Raw genomic sequence first — 20,057 nt, forward strand, 5'->3', positions numbered from 1 at the left:
AGCAGAGAGGTGATGTCACCGTTCTGCTTTCCAGCTGGCCGGCGCTCACAGTGAGTGCAGGAAAGCAGAGCGCCGGGGACAGACAGCCGAAGGTAAGTATGAAGCGTTTGTTTTTTTTACTTTTAGGATGGTAACCAGGGTAAACATCGGTTTCTAAGCGCGGCCCTGCGCTTAGTAACCCGATGTTTACCCTGGTTACCAGCGAAGACATCGCTGAATCGGTGTCACACACGCCGATTCAGCAATGTCAGCAGGAAGTCCAGCGACGAAATAAAGTTCTGGACTTTCTGCAGCGACCAACGACATCACAGCAGGATTCTGATCGCTGCTGCGTGTCAAACTGAACGATATCGCTAGCCAGGACGCTGCAACGTCACGGATCGCTAGCGATATCGTTTAGTGAGACGGTACCTTTACTGGAAGCAGACAGAAGATGTGTAGGAGACTGCAGACAGATAACAGTTCCTGGAAGCCTCAGACAGAAAGGAGACCTCATGCTAACTGGAAGCCACAGGCAGACTGAAGACGTGTAGGAGAATGCAGACAGATAAGAGTTACTGGAAGCCTCAGGCAGAAAGGAGACATTCTGGAAACATTCTGGGTGTTTCTATGCACCCGTAACTTGTAATGGATAAGTTTCCCAGGTGGACAATCCCATCAAGAATATCATATCATTATTATTATTACTAATCTTATTAGTCCAGTCAGCCCTCTAGTGGCTCTGGTTCGTCATGACATATAGGTAAATTGGGGGGGCATAATGTTTTTAAGTCCAGAGACCACATTAATAAGAGTGGCACAAATTTCAGGGATCTCCATCCACGGCTTTAGATATGTTAGCAAATACCGCAGGTAGATAGCATAGTTTAGCTGTCAGCTGAATGATCTGCATACAGTTTGATATCACCAATAATCATAAACATAAGGTTCAAGGCAAATGGGAGCAATAACTTACAGGAATAAGTGGAGATCAGAGGCTGCCGAGAAACGCCCCTCATCTTGGAGCCACAGTGCTGATCTTGGATCTAGCGCTGTAAAGATGAGTAACCGTACATGATGATGCCTCCTTACCTGATTTTTTTTTTTCTGCAGGCCAGACTTGCACTTCTATTCTATTTTTACTCATTGACCAACCAGGGCATCATCACTATGGGCAGCCCGACCGACACAGAAGAGGCACATGTAGCCGTGATCCGTCCAAAAAATGCTGGAAGCCTCAATTCACGGGAATATCGAGCAAAACTGTATGAGGTAAGAAACAATTGTGTGCGCCCGTTCATGTGCCTGTACATTTAAGGCCGTGCCCGCGCCAGCCATGCCGCTCTGTGACCACGCCAGCCACAGCCACCACTACCATCTTCCTATAACAGTGTGAGCCTCCCCTGCCATCATTGCATGACTGTCAGCCACAGTTCCACTTGGCGGCCCTAGGCTCCCTTCTCCACCAGGTGTCGTCGAGCCCCCAGGCTCCCTCGTCCGTCAGGCAGTGTCGAGCCCCCAGGCTCCCTCGTCCGTCAGGCAGTGTCGAGCCCCCAGGCTCCCTCGTCCGTCAGGCAGTGTCGAGCCCCCAGGCTCCCTCGTCCGTCAGGCAGTGTCGAGCCCCCAGGCTCCCTCGTCCGTCAGGCAGTGTCGAGCCCCCAGGCTCCCTCGTCCGTCAGGCAGTGTCGAGCCCCCAGGCTCCCTCGTCCGTCAGGCAGTGTCGAGCCCCCAGGCTCCCTCGTCCGTCAGGCAGTGTCGAGCCCCCAGGCTCCCTCGTCCGTCAGGCAGTGTCGAGCCCCCAGGCTCCCTCGTCCGTCAGGCAGTGTCGAGCCCCCAGGCTCCCTCGTCCGTCAGGCAGTGTCGAGCCCCCAGGCTCCCTCGTCCGTCAGGCAGTGTCGAGCCCCCAGGCTCCCTCGTCCGTCAGGCAGTGTCGAGCCCCCAGGCTCCCTCGTCCGTCAGGCAGTGTCGAGCCCCCAGGCTCCCTCGTCCGTCAGGCAGTGTCGAGCCCCCAGGCTCCCTCGTCCGTCAGGCAGTGTCGAGCCCCCAGGCTCCCTCGTCCGTCAGGCAGTGTCGAGCCCCCAGGCTCCCTCGTCCGTCAGGCAGTGTCGAGCCCCCAGGCTCCCTCGTCCGTCAGGCAGTGTCGAGCCCCCAGGCTCCCTCGTCCGTCAGGCAGTGTCGAGCCCCCAGGCTCCCTCGTCCGTCAGGCAGTGTCGAGCCCCCAGGCTCCCTCGTCCGTCAGGCAGTGTCGAGCCCCCAGGCTCCCTCGTCCGTCAGGCAGTGTCGAGCCCCCAGGCTCCCTCGTCCGTCAGGCAGTGTCGAGCCCCCAGGCTCCCTCGTCCGTCAGGCAGTGTCGAGCCCCCAGGCTCCCTCGTCCGTCAGGCAGTGTCGAGCCCCCAGGCTCCCTCGTCCGTCAGTTGTCGTCGAGCCCCCAGGCTCCCTCGTCCGTCAGGCAGTGTCGAGTCCCCAGGCTCCCTCGTCCGTCAGGCAGTGTCGATCCCCCAGGCTCCCTCGTCCGTCAGGCAGTGTCGAGCCCCCAGGCTCCCTCGTCCGTCAGGTGCCGTCGAGCCTCCAGGCTCCCTCGTCCGTCAGGCAGTGTCGAGCCCCCAGGCTCCCTCGTCCGTCAGGCAGTGTCGAGCCCCCAGGCTCCCTCGTCCGTCAGGCAGTGTCGAGCCCCCAGGCTCCCTCGTCCGTCAGGCAGTGTCGAGCCCCCAGGCTCCCTCGTCCGTCAGGCCCCCAGGCTCCCTCGTCCGTCAGGCGGTGTCGAGTCCCCAGGCTCCCTCGTCCGTCAGTCGTCGTCAGGCCCCCAGGCTCCCTCGTCCGTCGGGCGGTGTCGAGCCCCCAGGCTCCCTCGTCCGTCGGGCGGTGTCGAGCCCCCAGGGTCCCTCGTCCGTCAGGTGTCGTCGAGCCCCCAGGCTCCCTCGTCCGTCAGGTGTCGTCGAGCCCCCAGGCTCCCTCGTCCGTCAGGTGTCGTCGAGCCCCCAGGCTCCCTCGTCCGTCAGGCCCCAGGCCTGTTTCCTGGTGGTGTAACCGGCTCCCTGTAATGTATCTTTCCCTGCTAGATGACGGCCATGTATTAGAATGCTCATATTTGACAGCAGATATTAATGATACTACCTCCGCTATTCCTCTCTGCTGTCAGCCTCTTCCCTGACTTCTTCTCGGTTTCATGACTGATTATATTTTTTATTTTTTTATACTTTCTTGACAGATCTTAATGATTGAGTTGCCAATAGAAGGGCAGAAGAAGAAACGGAGAAAAGTTTTGTTGGAAACCAATCTCCCGGGAGAGAGAGACAAATCCCAGGAGATACTGGACTATGTGCTGGAAACCACAAGACAAATCTCTCCATCCAATCAGGGGGTTAAAGGTGAGGATAAAATGCATGACAGAAATGTGGAAGAGACCTGATATATGCCAGAACATCACATCGATTGCCAAGATTTTCCAATCTACATGTTGATTTCATTCTCCTTAGACTTCTGCAGGCAGCCGATGTAATCTAGATCCCTCACTGAAGACAGATCTGTAGACAGATTTGAGCAGGTTTTTTTTTTTATCATGCTAAATCAGGTGGGAAGAAGTAAGGATAAGTGTGGAAAGGGGCATTTTTCTTAAAATATTGCAAAGTTTCTTAACTTTGCTGTACCAATGATTCATGAATAGTCGAAAAAAGCATAACTCGCCCTTTTAAAGTGCCGGCGCTCAATGCCATTTTTAATTTTTGCAACTGATCATGTGTAGTCTACCAGCATCTCTGCTGCTGCAGATCTCAGGCCTTGTACCATATATACACTCACGCTGCAGACTGTAAATTGGCTGAAGGATTAATGGGGGTAGATGCAAGCAAGTACATATAGATACAGGGACAGACAATTTTTATTTTATTTTAAAGCCTTCCCTTCTAATAAATCTTTATTTAGAATATTACACAATATCCTCTATATTTATTGTTTTGTTTTTAATTTTTTTTTTTTAAATTGTATCCTGCAGGCAAAAGAGTTGTAATAATGAACAAGTTTCCTCTGGATGGTGAAAAGGCCGGTAAAGAAGCCACTCTCTTCCTGGTCCCAACCTCTGTCAAAGGTGAACGCTCTGAAAATATTCTTAAAGGGATTTTGTCGGCAGATTTTTCTTATGGAAGTAGTGGTGCAGCTGTATAGGCAATTGTCCCCTGATAAAAATGATACCTTTTTTGTGGAAATCCGATGTGCCAGTCATGAGAAAACAAGAGTAGAAGGTATATGCAAATCAAACAGGAAGTGCAGTGGAGGCTGCGTTGATGCGCCACTAGTGCACTTCCTGTCTGATTTACATAGATCTTCTACTCTTGTTTTCTCATGACTGGCACATCGGATCTCCACAAAAAAGGTAGCATTTTTCTCGGGATGGGGAAATTAGATTGTGAGCTCCTTGGGTTTAACCTCTGTGCAATATGTTGGCGCTATAGAAACAGACAAAATAAATAAAAGTTAATTTAAGGTATAGATTATTGGCCCAAACTTTCAACAAGGTAAAAGTTATGTCAACCTTTATTCCTCCAAAGCATCTGAAACAGAAAATTGAAGCCACTTATGCAAATAGTTTTCATTTAATAAATCCCCTACCGTTTTCTGTCTGCAGCTCCTATGCAGACAAATGTGTCCCAATTTTAATAAATAAACCCTTTTGTATGATCTTGCAATCATACTCGCAACTTTGCAAGAAGCAGGAGACTGCGGGATCAGACTACATAGGGTTTGTTACCATGGAGCTGCATAGATCTGCATAACAGCTGTGTACAAAAAAACGGATGTATTGGAGCAAGAAACTAAAATGATTGCAAAAGTGGAGACAGGAATGATCTATTAACAACACATTATAAGAGCGCAAACTAAAGTTTTGTGTTTGCCGGTGTGAACATGTACAAACTTTGCACAATCATTAATGTTTCTCTTGGGGTTTTTTTTATTTAGATAATTCCAAGACTAACTACAACCCTGGGGGCCCCGTGTTTTACTGCCTGCAGGACATCATGAGAGTGTGCAGCGAGACCAGCAGTCACTTCTCTACAGTCACCGCCCGTATGCTCATGGCTCTGGATAAGTAAGGATAGTTATTATGGGGGTGACCAAAGGGCAGCACAGAGGTCACATGTGCCGCTACTGCCCTGAGATTTCACAGAATAGTGAGTGCAGCTCTGGGGTGTAACTCAGGATCAGTAATACAATGTATGCACACAGTGACTGCAGCAGCAGAATAGCGAGTGCAGCTCTGGAGTATAATACAGGAGGTAACTCAGGATCAGTAATGTAATGTATGTACACAGTGACTGCACCAGCAGAATAGTGAGTGCAGCTCTGGAGTATAAGGCTGCCGTCAAACTAGCAGTATTTGGTCAGTATTTTACATCAGTATTTGTAAGCCAAAACCAGGAGTGGGTGATAAATGCAGAAGTGGTGCATATGTTTCTATTATACTTTTCCTCTAATTGTTCCACTCCTGGTTTTGGCTTAAAAATACTGATGTAAAATACTGACCAAATACCGCTAGTGTGACGGCAGCCTAATACAGGATGTCACTCAGGATCAGTAATGTAATGTATGTGCACAGTGACTGCACCAGCAGAATAGTGAGTGCAGCTCTGGAGTATAATACAGGATGTCACTCAGGATCAGTAATGTAATGTATGTGCACAGTGACTGCACCAGCAGAATAGTGAGTGCAGCTCTGGGGTATAATACAGGATGTCACTCAGGATCAGTAATGTAATGTATGTACACAGTGACTGCACCAGCAGAATAGTGAGTGCAGCTCCGGAGTATAATACAGGATGTAACTCAGGATCAGTAATGTATGTACACAGTGACTGCACCAGCAGAATAGTGAGTGCAGCTCTGGGGTATAATACAGGATGTAACTCAGGATCAGTAATGTAATGTATGTACACAGTGACTGCACCAGCAGAATAGTGAGTGCAGCTCTGGGGTATAATACAGGATGTCACTCAGGATCAGTAATGTAATGTATGTGCACAGTGACTGCACCAGCAGAATAGTGAGTGCAGCTCTGGGGTATAATACAGGATGTAACTCAGGATCAGTAATGTAATGTATGTACACAGTGACTGCACCAGCAGAATAGTGAGTGCAGCTCTGCGGTATAATAGAGGATGTAACTCAAGATCAGTAATGTAATGTATGTACACAGTAACTGCACCAGCAGAATAGTGAGTGCAGCTCTGGAGTATAATACAGAATGTAACTTGGGATCAGTAATGTATGTACACAGTGACTGCACCAGCAGAATAGTGAGTGCAGCTCTGGGGTATAATACAGGATATAACTCAGGATCAGTAATGTAATGTATGTACACAGTGACTGCACCAGCAGAATAGTGAGTGCAGCTCTGGGGTATAATACAGGATGTAACTCAGGATCAGTGCTGTAATGTATGTACACAGTGACTGCACCAGCAGAATAGTGAGTGCAGCTCTGGGGTATAATACAGGATGTAACTCAGGATCAGTAATGTATGTACACAGTGACTGCACCAGCAGAATAGTGAGTGCAGCTCTGGAGTATAATACAGGATGTAACTCAGGATCAGTAATGTAATGTATGTACACAGTGACTGCACCAGCAGAATAGTGAGTGCAGCTCTGGGGTATAATACAGGATGTAACTCAGGATCAGTACTGTAATGTATGTACACAGTGACTGCACCAGCAGAATAGTGAGTGCAGCTCTGGAGTATAATACAGGATGTAACTCAGGATCAGTAATGTATGTACACAGTGACTGCACCAGCAGAATAGTGAGTGCAGCTCTGGGGTATAATACAGGATGTAACTCAGGATCAGTACTGTAATGTATGTACACAGTGACTGCACCAGCAGAATAGTGAGTGCAGCTCTGGAGTATAATACAGGATGTAGAATAATTGCAGTTTAAAAACTATGGTTGTAAATAATAATAATATTCCCCTTTTCACTCTTTTCTTTATGCAGGTGGCTGGATGAACAACACACAAAATCACACGCCATTTCTGCTCTATTCCGTCCGTCTCCTCTAGAACGGATAAAGACCAATGTGACCAATCCAGCGTATTCCACAGAGTCCGGGAAATCTGAAGATTCGCTTCACATGGGATACACCGCCCTGGAAATCAAGAGCAAAATGATGGCTCTGGAGAAAGCAGACGTGTGCATTCTCAACCCTTTGTTTGGATCCGATCTGCAGTATACTAACAGGGTATGTGTGCCGGGGCTCCGAATTGGACTGTTCCCCATAAGTGAGGTTTAATGTAGACGTTATTGTAGAGATCCCTTAAGCCTGTTTTCATTTTTTAGGTTTGCAGCTCATTAGCTGTCAAAAGAAATTACCATCTTGGGTATGCTGGCCCTATGCAGAACTACCATACTTTCCAGGCTATAAGACACACCTAGCTTTTAGAGGAGGAAAATAGGAAAAAAATTGAAGTACAAAATGTGGTCATGATTCTCTGTTATGTGGGGGAGGGGGGATCTGCTGCTGACACTGTTATAGGAGTAAGCAGCAGATTCTGTACTGATTCCCCATCCTGGTATATACATGGCCCCCTCATCCCTATCCTGGTATATACATGCCCCCCTCATCCCCATCCTGGTATATACATGCCCCCTCATCCCCATCCAGGTATATACGGTACATGGCCCCCTCATCCCCATCCTGGTATATACATGCCCTCCTCATCCCTATCCTGGTACACATGGCCCCCTCATCCCCATCCTGGTATATACATGCCCTCCTCATCCCCATCCTGGTACACATGGCCCCCTCATCCCCATCCTGGTATATGCATGGCCTCCTCATTCCCATCCTGGTATATACATGACCCCCTCATCCCCATCCTGGTATATACATGGCCCCCTCATCCCCATCCTGGTACACATGGCCCCCTCATCCCCATCCTGGTATATACATGCCCCCCTCATCCCCATCCTGGTATATACATGGCCCCCTCATCCCCATCCAGGTATATACGGTACATGGCCCCCTCATCCCCATCCTGGTACACATGGCCCCCTCATCCCCATCCTGGTATATACATGGCCCCCTCATCCCCATCCTGGTATATACATGGCCCCCTCATCCCCATCCTGGTATATACATGGCCCCTCATCCCCATCCAGGTATATACGGTACATGGCCCCCTCATCCCCATCCTGGTACACATGGCCCCCTCATCCCCATCCTGGTATACACGGCTCCCTCATCCCCATCCTGGTACACATGGCTCCCTCATCCCCATCCTGGTACACATGGCCCCCTCATCCCCATCCTGGTACACATGGCTCCCTCATCCCCATCGTGGTACACATGGCCCTCTCATCCCCATCCTGGTATATACATGACCCTCTCATCCCCATCCTGGTATACATGGCCCCCTTATCCCCATCCTGGTATATACATGGCCCCCTCATCCCCATCCTGGTATACATGGCCCCCTCATCACCATACTGGTATACATGGTCCCCATCCTGGTATACATGCCCCCCTCATCCCCATCCTGGCATACATGCACCCCTCATCCCCATCCTGGCATACATGGCCCCCTCATCACCATACTGGTATACATGGTCCCCATCCTGGTACACATGGCCCCCTCATCCCCATCCTGGTACACATGGCCCCCTCATCCCCATCATGGTATATACATGATCCCCTGATCCCCATCCTGGTATACATGGCCCCCTCATCACCATACTGGTATACATGGTCCCCATCCTGGTATACATGACCCCCTCATCCCCATCCTGGTACGCATGGCCCCCTCATCCCCATCCTGGTACACATGGCCCCCTCATCCCCATCCTGGTACACATGGCCCCCTCATCCCCATCCTGGTATATACATGATCCCCTGATCCCCATCCTGGTATACATGGCCCCCTCATCCCCATCCTGGTATATACATGATCCCCTGATCCCCATCCTGGTATACATGGCCCCCTCATCACCATACAGGTATACATGGTCCCCATCCTGGTACACATGGCCCCCTCATCCCCATCCTGGTACACATGGCCCCCTCATCCCCATCCTGGTATATACATGATCCCCTGATCCCCATCCTGGTATACATGGCCCCCTCATCACCATACTGGTATACATGGTCCCCATCCTGGTATACATGACCCCCTCATCCCCATCCTGGTACACATGGCCCCCTCATCCCCATCCTGGTACACATGGCCCCCTCATCCCCATCCTGGTATATACATGATCCCCTGATCCCCATCCTGGTATACATGGCCCCCTCATCACCATACAGGTATACATGGTCCCCATCCTGGTATACATGGCCTCCCCACGCCTGGGATTGTGGAGCAGTGAATATTCATCTTCTTTAATAGCAGGCCCAGTGTTAGCCACAGCCGTCGGATTTCTGCAGCTGCTGGGCGATCACGTGTGCCCGCTATTAAAGGGAATGAATATTCACAGCTCCCCATGGTCCATGCCCCGGCTTCAGTGCATAGAGGTGGGAGGGACAATGGTCGTGGGGAGCAGTGAATATTCATTTTCTTTAACAGCGGGCACAGTGATAGCTGCAACAGCCGACTCCTGCCTCTTGTGACCCGATCCTCCACCCCTGCCGCCTCCCCTCCCTCCACACGCCTTTACATCCACAGCAGGTACATCCGGACTATAAGACGCACCCCTCCATTTTCCTCCAACATTTTGGAGGAAAAAAGTGCGTCTTATAGTCCAAAAACACGGCATGTGTCGCTATGGCTACTGATTATAAACGGATTACCATGCAGTCATCTCTAGCATCTGTCTGTAGAAGAGGAAGAAGGCAAGGAGTAACACATGACTGCAGGATCAGACGACACAGGATTTGTTTTGTAGTCTGTAACCATAGAAACACCTAGTTCTGCACAGGAGCTGTGAACACAATACTGGTTGTTTTCTTTTGTTTTTTGATGCACCTGACCAATGGCTGCAAATGAGTCTTAAAGGGTACGCAGATTTCTGTAAGCTAGCTTTATGGCTGTTGGTCTGTTCGGAACTGTAGTGTCCTGTTAGGCATGCTGGTAATTGTAGTTCTATTAAGGAGGGAGAGCTGTATGCTATGTCTTATATATATATATATATATATATATATTTTTTTTTTTTTTTAATTCACTGTATCGGCAGGTTGATAAAGTGGTGATTAACCCTTACTTTGGGCTCGGTGCGCCGGACTACTCCAAAATCCAGATCCCAAAGAGAGACAAGTGGCAGAGGAGCATGAGCTGCGTCATGGAAGACAAGTACGACGCACTGACCTCTCGTGTGACTCCATAGACTTTACTGGCATAATCCGCCAGCGGAAGCTCGATCTTTATGTAGGATCCATCATTATGGAGGGGAACAGGAATTGCCAATACTGGTGCATTGCAACAAACACTCAGCTGGGGATAGGACAGGCTTTGGTGGGGATTTCTGCATTTTCCCTTCATTTTTTTTTTTTTTTTGCTCTCCTGGTTTTTTTTGTTTTTGTTTTTTTTTTTTTTACTCTCCGTATTCGTGTGTATATATAATTTTTTTTTTTTGCGGGACGAGTTGTCCGTTTTGAATGGTAAATTTTACCATATAATGTGCTGAGAAATGTCAAGAAAAAAGTGTGGAATATTGATGAAAAAAATACAATTCAAACATTATTTTTTTGTTTTTAGTGTAAAAATGATTTGGTACCATCATTCTCCCGGTCAGTTTGATTCCGACAATACAAAACCCATATAGCTTATTATTATTATTATTATTATTATTATTATTACTACCATGAAAACAACTCAGAAGTTTATAAAAAAAACTAAAATTAGTTTGTCGCCGTTTTCTGAGGCCCGGAACATTTTCTTAATTTTCAGTTGATGAGTGTCGTTTTTTGGGTTATGAACACGGTTTTACTTGCCTTTTATTAATCGCTGACATTTTTAAGTTTCTTTTTCTTTTTCTTTTTTTTTTACCAGCGTTTTTTCATGCAGGTTAAGTAATTTTATAGTTTGATGGAGCAGACTTGTATTTCTTTTTTTTTTTGTTGCTTTGCTTTAAACGAGGATATGTGTAGTTTTTGGTTTGTTTTTGGTTTGTTTTTTCATTATATATTTTCAATAATTTCACCAGAAAATGACCTGTTGTTTAAATGGGGTTAAAAATATTTTTAACAATTTTGTGGCAAATTTTAATTATTTTTTTTAAATATCAATTTTTCTTTAAAAAAAAAAAAAAAAAAAAGAGAAATTTTTCACATTGCACATGGGGCTATTTAGGGCTCCTTTCAGGATATACACACATAAATTAGCTGCAATTAACAGACTCTGACTCTACGTTTTTTTTTTTATTGAAGCATTTAATGAGCGTGTGATTGGAAGGGGAGGAGGTCAGCCGTGAAATCGCCTATTGTGATTGGTGGATCCTATGTTATCCGTTGTTGTTTTTTTTTTGCCTCTGCTGATAAGGAAACTGCTGAAAACTGTTTCCGAATAGACAGGAAGTAGGAGTTTTAAAAAAGTGTAAAAAAAATAAAAAGTCCTAGTGGTCAGAGTGAAAATTGCAAGATTACGAAGTTTATTTTACTAAAGATTGTAATATGTGTAAAAAAAAAGCATGGAACACGGAAACCTTTTCACCATTGAAAGACAATTCCTAGTTTTGTTCACTAGGGAGCGCCAGTGGGTGGACGACTTCCCGTTGCACCGCAGCGCCTGCGAAGGGGACAGCGCCTTGCTGACCAAATTACTAGATGAAGGATTTTCGGTCAACCAGCTGGACAACGACCAGTGGGCACCCATCCATTACGCCTGCTGGTAAGCAACTTACACGGATTATTTTTTCCGCAAACATTCGATACCCCCAACAACTAAATGGGTGATGTACAGGCTTCCAAAAACAGCGCCACACCTGACCTCAGGTTGTTTGTGGTATTGCAGCTCTGATCTTTTTCCGTCAATGGTGCTGACATGCAGTACCAGGCATCACCTGTACATGGATGTGGCGCTGTTTCTGGCAGAAAGCAACTTTTTATATAATGACTAATTCTCCGTAATCTTTCTTGACAAGGTATGGGAAGGTGGAGGCGACCAGCATGCTACTGGACAGCGGAAAATGCAACCCAAACCTGCTGAACGGACAGCTCAGCTCACCGCTTCACTTCGCAGCCGGAGGCGGCCATGCTGATATAGTCCAGATCCTTCTCAATCACCCAGAGACGGACCGGGTAATGGGATAGGAGAGGGGGAAATGACCAAAAAATTTTGGTCAACAGAAAACCCCTTTAAATTTGGGATTTTTGGTGACCAGTTATAAGGAATTTTTCCAGAAGCCTGAATGGGGGGGTGATAAGCGCCATAACGGTCATTCCTCGCAGTCACGCCGGAGATTGACAGCAGCAGTGATTGGAGCTAGCTCTGATCACTGCCTGTATAATACAGCCAGCACCCGTTGTATATGGCGCAGGCTCCGCTTCTGAGCCTGCTCCATGCATCCCCTGCAATTCTTCATTCTTCCTTTATCCAACATCTTTATTTTTTTATTTTTTTTTCCAGCATATAACGGACCAACAAGGACGGTCGCCCTTGGACATATGTGAAGAAAACAAGCAGAGTAAATGGGAGGAGACGACCGAGCTGCTGAAGAATTCTCTTAATAAACCTGTAAGTTTGAAAGGGATAAAAAAAAAGTGAATTAGCAGAATGTTTAAACGTTTGGTTTTTTTTTGTCAACTTGGCTACTGAACCAAGATTTCTGTGACCTCCATGTACGGCCGCAGCTCGCTGTGTACATAGTTATACATTGGAGTGAATGCAAAATCTGTCTTCAGAGAGCTCCCCCTGGTGGTGGCTGCAGAGAGCCGCACTTTCATCATCTGATATATACAAGTATATTAAATCCTTGGAGTTTTATTCCGGAGATTGTGGAGCAGACGCTGATCCACTGTTGTGCGCTGATTACATATGCAGCATTTTTAGGCCTTGTTCATATTGTGTTTTTGTTTTGTTTTTCCTTACATCAGTATGAAAAGGTTCGGATCTATCGCATGGACAGCTCGTACCGCTCCGTGGAGTTGAAGCACGGAAATAACACGACGGTGCAGCAGATCATGGAGGGGATGCGTCTGTCCCAGGAGACTCAGCAGTTTTTTGCTATTTGGATCTGCTCAGAGAATATCAGTAAGAACATTGTAGACTTGTCAGAAATCTCATCACGACAGCGGGTTATCCTGTTTTGTCTCAAGGCTGCAAGAAAAAAAAAAAACCCTCATCTCTACTCGCCATCACCAGCTGATTGTCCGCCGCTGCTCCCAGTGTCTATTGTCTGACTTCACATCAGCAGCGCTGCAGCCAATCAGCGGCTCTGCACAAATTGACAGCTCGAGCTGCTCAGCCGTTGAGCTCACTGTGGGTTGTTGTTTTTTGTTGTTGTTTTTTATATATATATATATATATATATATATATATATATATATATATATATATTTTAATGGCTTAAAAGAATCAGAATTTTGGTTAAAAAAAAAAAATTTAAATTGGTCTGCACCGCCACTTTCTGAGATTCGTAACTTTTTTTAAATTTTTACATCGACCAGAACTGTGAGGATTTATTTTGTGCAGGTTGAATCAAACCATTTATTTTACTTTTTCGTATTACTTTTTAATATAAATAAATACATAAAAATATATATATAACATTTTAAAACCTAAATGTTTGTATTTAGGGCCAAAAGTCATTTTTGCATTTAGGTTTCATTAAAAATTTGCACCATTTGACTTCTGTAGAATCTAATGTCTGTGCTGCAGAATGAGTTAACTGAGAATCCATCAGTGAGATCGTTCTGGTGGTCTGAAAGAAGGGAAAGTCTGTAACTTCTTTATCTGTCACTTTCTACACTCCCATCAGTTGCATTATGACCACAGACAACATCAAATTTGAATGTGCCGGGAAAAAAAGCCTGCAAAAGCCAAACAGTGCTACATTTTTCATGAAACCTGATTGCAAAAATGATTTGTAGCCCCAAATACATGTATTAAGAAATAAAAAATAATTGACTGCGATGATCGATTTTACTACTGGTTTAATATTAAAACTCTCTGTAATTTGTACTGTCTCGTGTTCTTATTTTAGGCCTGCAGCTGAAGCCATTCCACAAGCCCTTACAGCACATCAGAGACTGGGCAGAAATAGTAAATGAACTCACCAACCTGGACCCCCAGAGGGAGACCCCGCAACTCTTTCTCCGCAGGGATGTAAAGCTACCACTAGACGTAGAGAAAAATGTAAGCGAGAAAAAGTGCTTTCACTGTACGTAGCCAGGACACGTGCAGGCTTTCTATATGTGTGGACATGGTAGGCAGGACTCCCAGGCTTTCTGTTTGTGGGGTGAGGTAGGCAGGACTCCCAGGCTTTCTGTTTGTGGGGTGAGGTTGGCAGGACTCCCAGGCTTTCTGTTTGTGGGGTGGGGTTGGCAGGACTCACAGGCTTTCTGTATGTGGGGGTGGGGTTGGCAGGACTCCCAGGCTTTCTGTATGTGTGGGCATGGTTGGCAGGACTTGCAGGCTTTCTGTTTGTGGGGTGGGGTTGGCAGGACTCGCAGGTTTACTGTGTGTGTGGGCATGGTTGGCAGGACTCGCAGGCTTTCTGTATGTGTGCGCATGGTTGGCAGGACTTGCAGGCTTTCTGTTTGTGGGGTGGGGTTGGCAGGACTCACAAGCTTTCTGTATGTGTGCGCATGGTTGGCAGGACTCACAAGCTTTCTGTATGTGTGCGCATGGTTGGCAGGACTTGCAGGCTTTCTGTTTGTGGGGTGGGGTTGGCAGGACTCACAGGCTTTCTGTATGTGTGCGCATGGTTGGCAGGACTTGCAGGCTTTCTGTTTGTGGGGTTGGCAGGACTCACAGGCTTTCTGTATGTATGGGCGTGGTTGGCCGGACTCACAGGCTTTCTCAGGTGTTTCTATATTGTCTCTACAGATCGAGGATCCTCTGTCTATTCTGATCCTTTTCGACGAAGCGCGATACAACCTCCTGAAAGGTTTCTATCCAGCGGCAGACGTGAAGCTGATCACACTGGCCAGCCTCCTCCTGCAGATCGTATATGGCAACTATGAGAGCAAGAAGCACAAGCAAGGATTCATGAAGTGAGTCAGCTCCAGCCACCTCCACAGCTGCATGCACAGTTCTGCTGGTTGCTGCTCATTCGTAAGAACCCTGCATCTTGCTGCGTTCCCCCGCTGCTGTATAGAGCTTGGTCGCAGGTGTAGTGGGGGGGATGATCTTGATGCAATGCATTATGGGATATCAGAATTATAGATCTATCATATTTTATGTTTTATTTTTTTTCCAGTGAAGAAAATTTAAAATCTATTGTGCCAATCACTAAGGTGAAGAGTAAAGCCCCTCACTGGACCAACCGCATCCTCCATGAGTACAAGGTGAGGCTGCATCCGGCCGTTAGTCATAGGAAACCGTCCGGGGCTTGTACGTTTCATAGCCCGTCCAATGCGGACATTACCAACAGGCGGAGTTCTGATATATATAGACCAAGGTGAAGAGCCGACAGCAAGGAACTCTAGGGAAACCGGCCCTTCCATGTTTATTTGAATAACCGCATGTAATACTCCATTTCCCCTGTAGTGGTCGCTGTGGTCATCCTGTGCATTGTTTGCGTTATGTCTACTGCAGAGTTTGAGTACCAGTGAAGGGGTGAGCAAGGAAATGCACCATCTACAGCGCATGTTCCTGCAGAACTGCTGGGATATTCCCACCTACGGAGCCGCGTTCTTCACAGGACAGATCTTCACAAAGGCGACTTCCAGCAGTCACAAGGTCATCCGGGTGTTTGTGGGTGTGAATAATAAAGGGCTACACCTCCTCAACCTGGAGACAAAGGTAAATTGTGATGGAAAGTGAAGGCGTTGGGGCCAGTTACCATGGACCACAACAAAATCTAGAAGGGTTTTCCCAACAATAGAGCCAAGCACACATTGCCCCTTAATACATAGTGGCCCCACCTTTTTCGCCGTGGCTTTGCCCCAGGACTGCCTTTTCCGCCGAAGCTGTGACCAGGGCCTGCCCTTTCCACCGTGGCTGTGCCCCGGCCCACCTTTTCCGCTGTGCCACGGCCCCGCCTTTTCCATTGTGCCACGGGCCCGCCTTTTCCGCTGTGCTTCGCCTTTTCCGCTGTGCTTCGCCTTTTCCGCTGTGCTTCGCCTTTTCCGCTGTGCTTCGCCTTTTCCGCTGTGCTTCGCCTTTTCCGCTGTGCTTCGCCTTTTCCGCTGTGCTTCGCCTTTTCCGCTGTGCTTCGCCTTTTCCGCTGTGCTTCGCCTTATCCGCTGTGCTTCGCCTTTTCCGCTGTGCTTCGCCTTTTCCGCTGTGCGTCGCCTTCTCCGCTGTGCTTCGCCTTCTCCGCTGTGCTTCGCCTTTTCCGCTGTGCTTCGCCTTTTCCGCTGTGCCCGCCTTTTCCGCTGTGCTTCGCCTTTTCCGCTGTGCTTCGCCTTTTCCGCTGTGCGTCGCCTTCTCCGCTGTGCTTCGCCTTTTCCGCTGTGCTTCGCCTTTTCCGCTGTGCTTCGCCTTCTCCGCTGTGCTTCGCCTTTTCCGCTGTGCTTCGCCTTTTCCGCTGTGCTTCGCCTTTTCCGCTGTGCGTCGCCTTCTCCGCTGTGCTTCGCCTTCTCCGCTGTGCTTCGCCTTTTCCGCTGTGCGTCGCCTTCTCCGCTGTGCTTCGCCTTTTCCGCTGTGCTTCGCCTTTTCCGCTGTGCTTCGCCTTTTCCGCTGTGCTTCGCCTTCTCCGCTGTGCTTCGCCTTCTCCGCTGTGCTTCGCCTTCTCCGCTGTGCTTCGCCTTCTCCGCTGTGCTTCGCCTTCTCCGCTGTGCTTCGCCTTCTCCGCTGTGCTTCGCCTTCTCCGCTGTGCTTCGCCTTTTCCGCTGTGCGTCGCCTTCTCCGCTGTGCTTCGCCTTTTCCGCTGTGCTTCGCCTTTTCCGCTGTGCGTCGCCTTCTCCGCTGTGCTTCGCCTTTTCCGCTGTGCGTCGCCTTCTCCGCTGTGCTTCGCCTTTTCCGCTGTGCTTCGCCTTTTCCGCTGTGCTTCGCCTTCTCCGCTGTGCTTCGCCTTTTCCGCTGTGCTTCGCCTTTTCCTCTGTGCCCCGCCTTGTCCGCTGAGCCCCGGCCCCGCCTTGTCCATTGTGGCTGTGCTTGCCCTGCCTCTTGTCCTTATCAGATGGCCAATAGATATATACAGGTCCTTCTCAAAAAATTAGCATATAGTGTTAAATTTCATTATTTACCATAATGTAATGATTACAATTAAACTTTCATATATTATAGATTCATTATCCACCAACTGAAATTTGTCAGGTCTTTTATTGTTTTAATACTGATGATTTTGGCATACAACTCCTGATAACCCAAAAAACCTGTCTCAATAAATTAGCATATTTCACCCATCCAATCAAATAAGTGTTTTTTAATAACAAACAAAAAAACCAACAAATAATAATGTTCAGTTATGCGCTCAATACTTGGTCGGGAATCCTTTGGCAGAAATGACTGCTTCAATGCGGCGTGGCATGGAGGCAATCAGCCTGTGACACTGCTGAGATGTTATGGAGGCCCAGGATGCTTCAATAGCGGCCTTAAGCTCATCCAGAGTGTTGGGTCTTGCGTCTCTCAACTTTCTCTTCACAATATCGCACAGATTCTCTATGGGGTTCAGGTCAGGAGAGTTGGCAGGCCAATTGAGCACAGTAATACCATGGTCAGTAAACCATTTACCAGTGGTTTTGGCACTGTGAGCAGGTGCTAGGTCGTGCTGAAAAATGAAATCTTCATCTCCATAAAGCATTTCAGCCGATGGAAGCATGAAGTGCTCCAAAATCTCCTGATAGCTAGCTGCATTGACCCTGCCCTTGATGAAACACAGTGGACCAACACCAGCAGCTGACATGGCACCCCACACCATCACTGACTGTGGGTACTTGACACTGGACTTTTGGCATTTCCTTCTCCCCAGTCTTCCTCCAGACTCTGGCACCTTGATTTCCGAATGACATGCAAAATTTGCTTTCATCAGAAAAAAGTACTTGGGACCACTTGGCAACAGTCCAGTGCTGCTTCTCTGTAGCCCAGGTCAGGCGCCTCTGCCGCTGTTTATGGTTCAAAAGTGGCTTTACCTGGGGAATGCGGCACCTGTAGCCCATTTCCTGCACACGCCTGTGCACGGTGGCTCTGGATGTTTCCACACCAGACTCAGTCCACTGCTTCCTCAGGTTCCCCAAGGTCTGGAATCGGTCCTTCTCCACAATCTTCCTCAGGGTCCGGTCTCCTCTTCTCGTTGTACAGCGTTTTCTGCCACATTGTTTCCTTCCAACAGACTTACCATTGAGGTGCCTTGATACAGCACTCTGGGAACAGCCTATTTGTTGAGAAATTTCTTTCTGGGTCTTACCCTCTTGCTTGAGGGTGTCAATGATGGCCTTCTTGACATCTGTCAGGTCGCTAGTCTTACCCATGATGGGGGTTTTGAGTAATGAACCAGGCAGGGAGTTTATAAAAGCCTCAGGTATCTTTTGCATGTGTTTAGAGTTAATTAGTTGATTCAGAAGATTAGGGTAATAGGTCGTTTAGAGAACCTTTTCTTGATATGCTAATTTATTGAGACAGGTTTTTTGGGTTATCAGGAGTTGTATGCCAAAATCATCAGTATTAAAACAATAAAAGACCTGACAAATTTCAGTTGGTGGATAATGAATCTATAATATATGAAAGTTTAATTGTAATCATTACATTATGGTAAATAATGAAATTTAACACTATATGCTAATTTTTTGAGAAGGACCTGTATGACAAAAAACCATGGTAAAGTAATTAATAATTTACAAATTTATAACCATGCGTTATATAGGATTAATGTGGCCTATCATCAACTACTACATAGATTCCGAAAAAAAGATGATCAAAAGGCAATGATATCAGTATAAAAGCCATCATTTTATTAATACAACTACATTTAAAAACATACTGCCAATCCTTAGGGAAATAGAACCACCAACATATATCACACCATCACCAGTGTTAACGCACAGCGTCCTGCGACAATCAGCTGACTCCAATTACAGGTATTAATACCGGGCAATGTTACAATAAAACACCATGGTATGTTGTAACAATTAAGACAAATTCCTGCCCTATGTGCCACTACTCAGGCTAATATCATCCTAACACAACCCCCGTAAAGCCCACAAGAGGCCTATATAAAAAAGGGGACATTATAATTACCATTCAATGAAGTAGCATCTATATTGCCGTTGCCACTGGACTACGTGCGTCAGCCCCGACGCGCGTTTCGGACTCCTTTTTCAAGGGGCCTATTGAGTGCAGTGATCCCTGTCTTTTTATAGTTCCGGGATGCAGCGTGGTACGCCGCAAACCGGATGTAGAGTGTCCGCCCCGGAAGTGACGCGCCATGTTGCCCAGCTACCAGCGACGCCAGTCGGCGTCACAGCGTGAGCGGAGCAGGGGAAAACCCCCCGCCACGTCACCAGACGCCGAAAGCCGGCAGGAGTGGCCAGAAGTAGGCAACATGCGCGTACAGGGGAAAGGACACTGGGATCAAAGGCTGTCATACTGCACATCTATATACACCGTCGTGATCACAAAACCCATGATACCAATTAACCTATTACCGGGCAACTAATATGAGAATAACCGGACTAATAGAATATTCTTAGGAGAAGGACACCCACACTAACCCACTAAATTATTGCAATAAGAATAAATACATAACAAATCGATATATAAGTAGACAGCAGGCAATTGGGTGATATTCTGGTCTCCAATTAAGGGCCATGACTTGCTTTTCCGTCATTATTACATCATTTATTAGTATCCTTTTTCTGCCACAGCAATTTTCAGCAAACTGGCAATCAACGTGAAGCACGATACATAACACAAAAACAAGATCTAAAAGAAATATAAAAACAATAGTTAAAAAACACATAGAGATGGTGGGAGATACGTCAGTAACAGTCGACAGGTGACAGGATAGGACTACAGAAAAGAGGCGTAGCTAATATTTTCATTGAGTCCAGAT

General features: G+C 47.3%; 1 protein-coding gene across 2 annotated transcripts in view; it reads left to right on the forward strand.

The window, feature by feature from the left end:
• KRIT1 (KRIT1 ankyrin repeat containing) overlaps positions 1-20,057 on the forward strand; it is a 50,245-nt gene that overhangs the window by 28,067 nt on the left and 2,121 nt on the right. For both annotated transcript variants that reach the window (XM_069729409.1, XM_069729407.1), the window contains exons 3-16: positions 1,093-1,251; positions 3,188-3,347; positions 3,971-4,063; positions 4,933-5,062; positions 6,966-7,209; positions 10,137-10,252; positions 11,645-11,788; positions 12,042-12,198; positions 12,527-12,634; positions 12,994-13,150; positions 14,103-14,254; positions 14,948-15,114; positions 15,321-15,408; positions 15,659-15,865. In XM_069729409.1, coding sequence (XP_069585510.1) covers positions 1,150-1,251; positions 3,188-3,347; positions 3,971-4,063; positions 4,933-5,062; positions 6,966-7,209; positions 10,137-10,252; positions 11,645-11,788; positions 12,042-12,198; positions 12,527-12,634; positions 12,994-13,150; positions 14,103-14,254; positions 14,948-15,114; positions 15,321-15,408; positions 15,659-15,865 — 2,025 coding nt within the window. In that variant the 5' untranslated portion in view covers positions 1,093-1,149. The remainder of the gene's footprint in view (positions 1-1,092; positions 1,252-3,187; positions 3,348-3,970; positions 4,064-4,932; positions 5,063-6,965; positions 7,210-10,136; positions 10,253-11,644; positions 11,789-12,041; positions 12,199-12,526; positions 12,635-12,993; positions 13,151-14,102; positions 14,255-14,947; positions 15,115-15,320; positions 15,409-15,658; positions 15,866-20,057) is intronic.

Source organism: Ranitomeya imitator, chromosome 6 (genome assembly GCF_032444005.1).
Source record: "Ranitomeya imitator isolate aRanImi1 chromosome 6, aRanImi1.pri, whole genome shotgun sequence".
Taxonomy (NCBI): domain Eukaryota; kingdom Metazoa; phylum Chordata; class Amphibia; order Anura; family Dendrobatidae; genus Ranitomeya; species Ranitomeya imitator.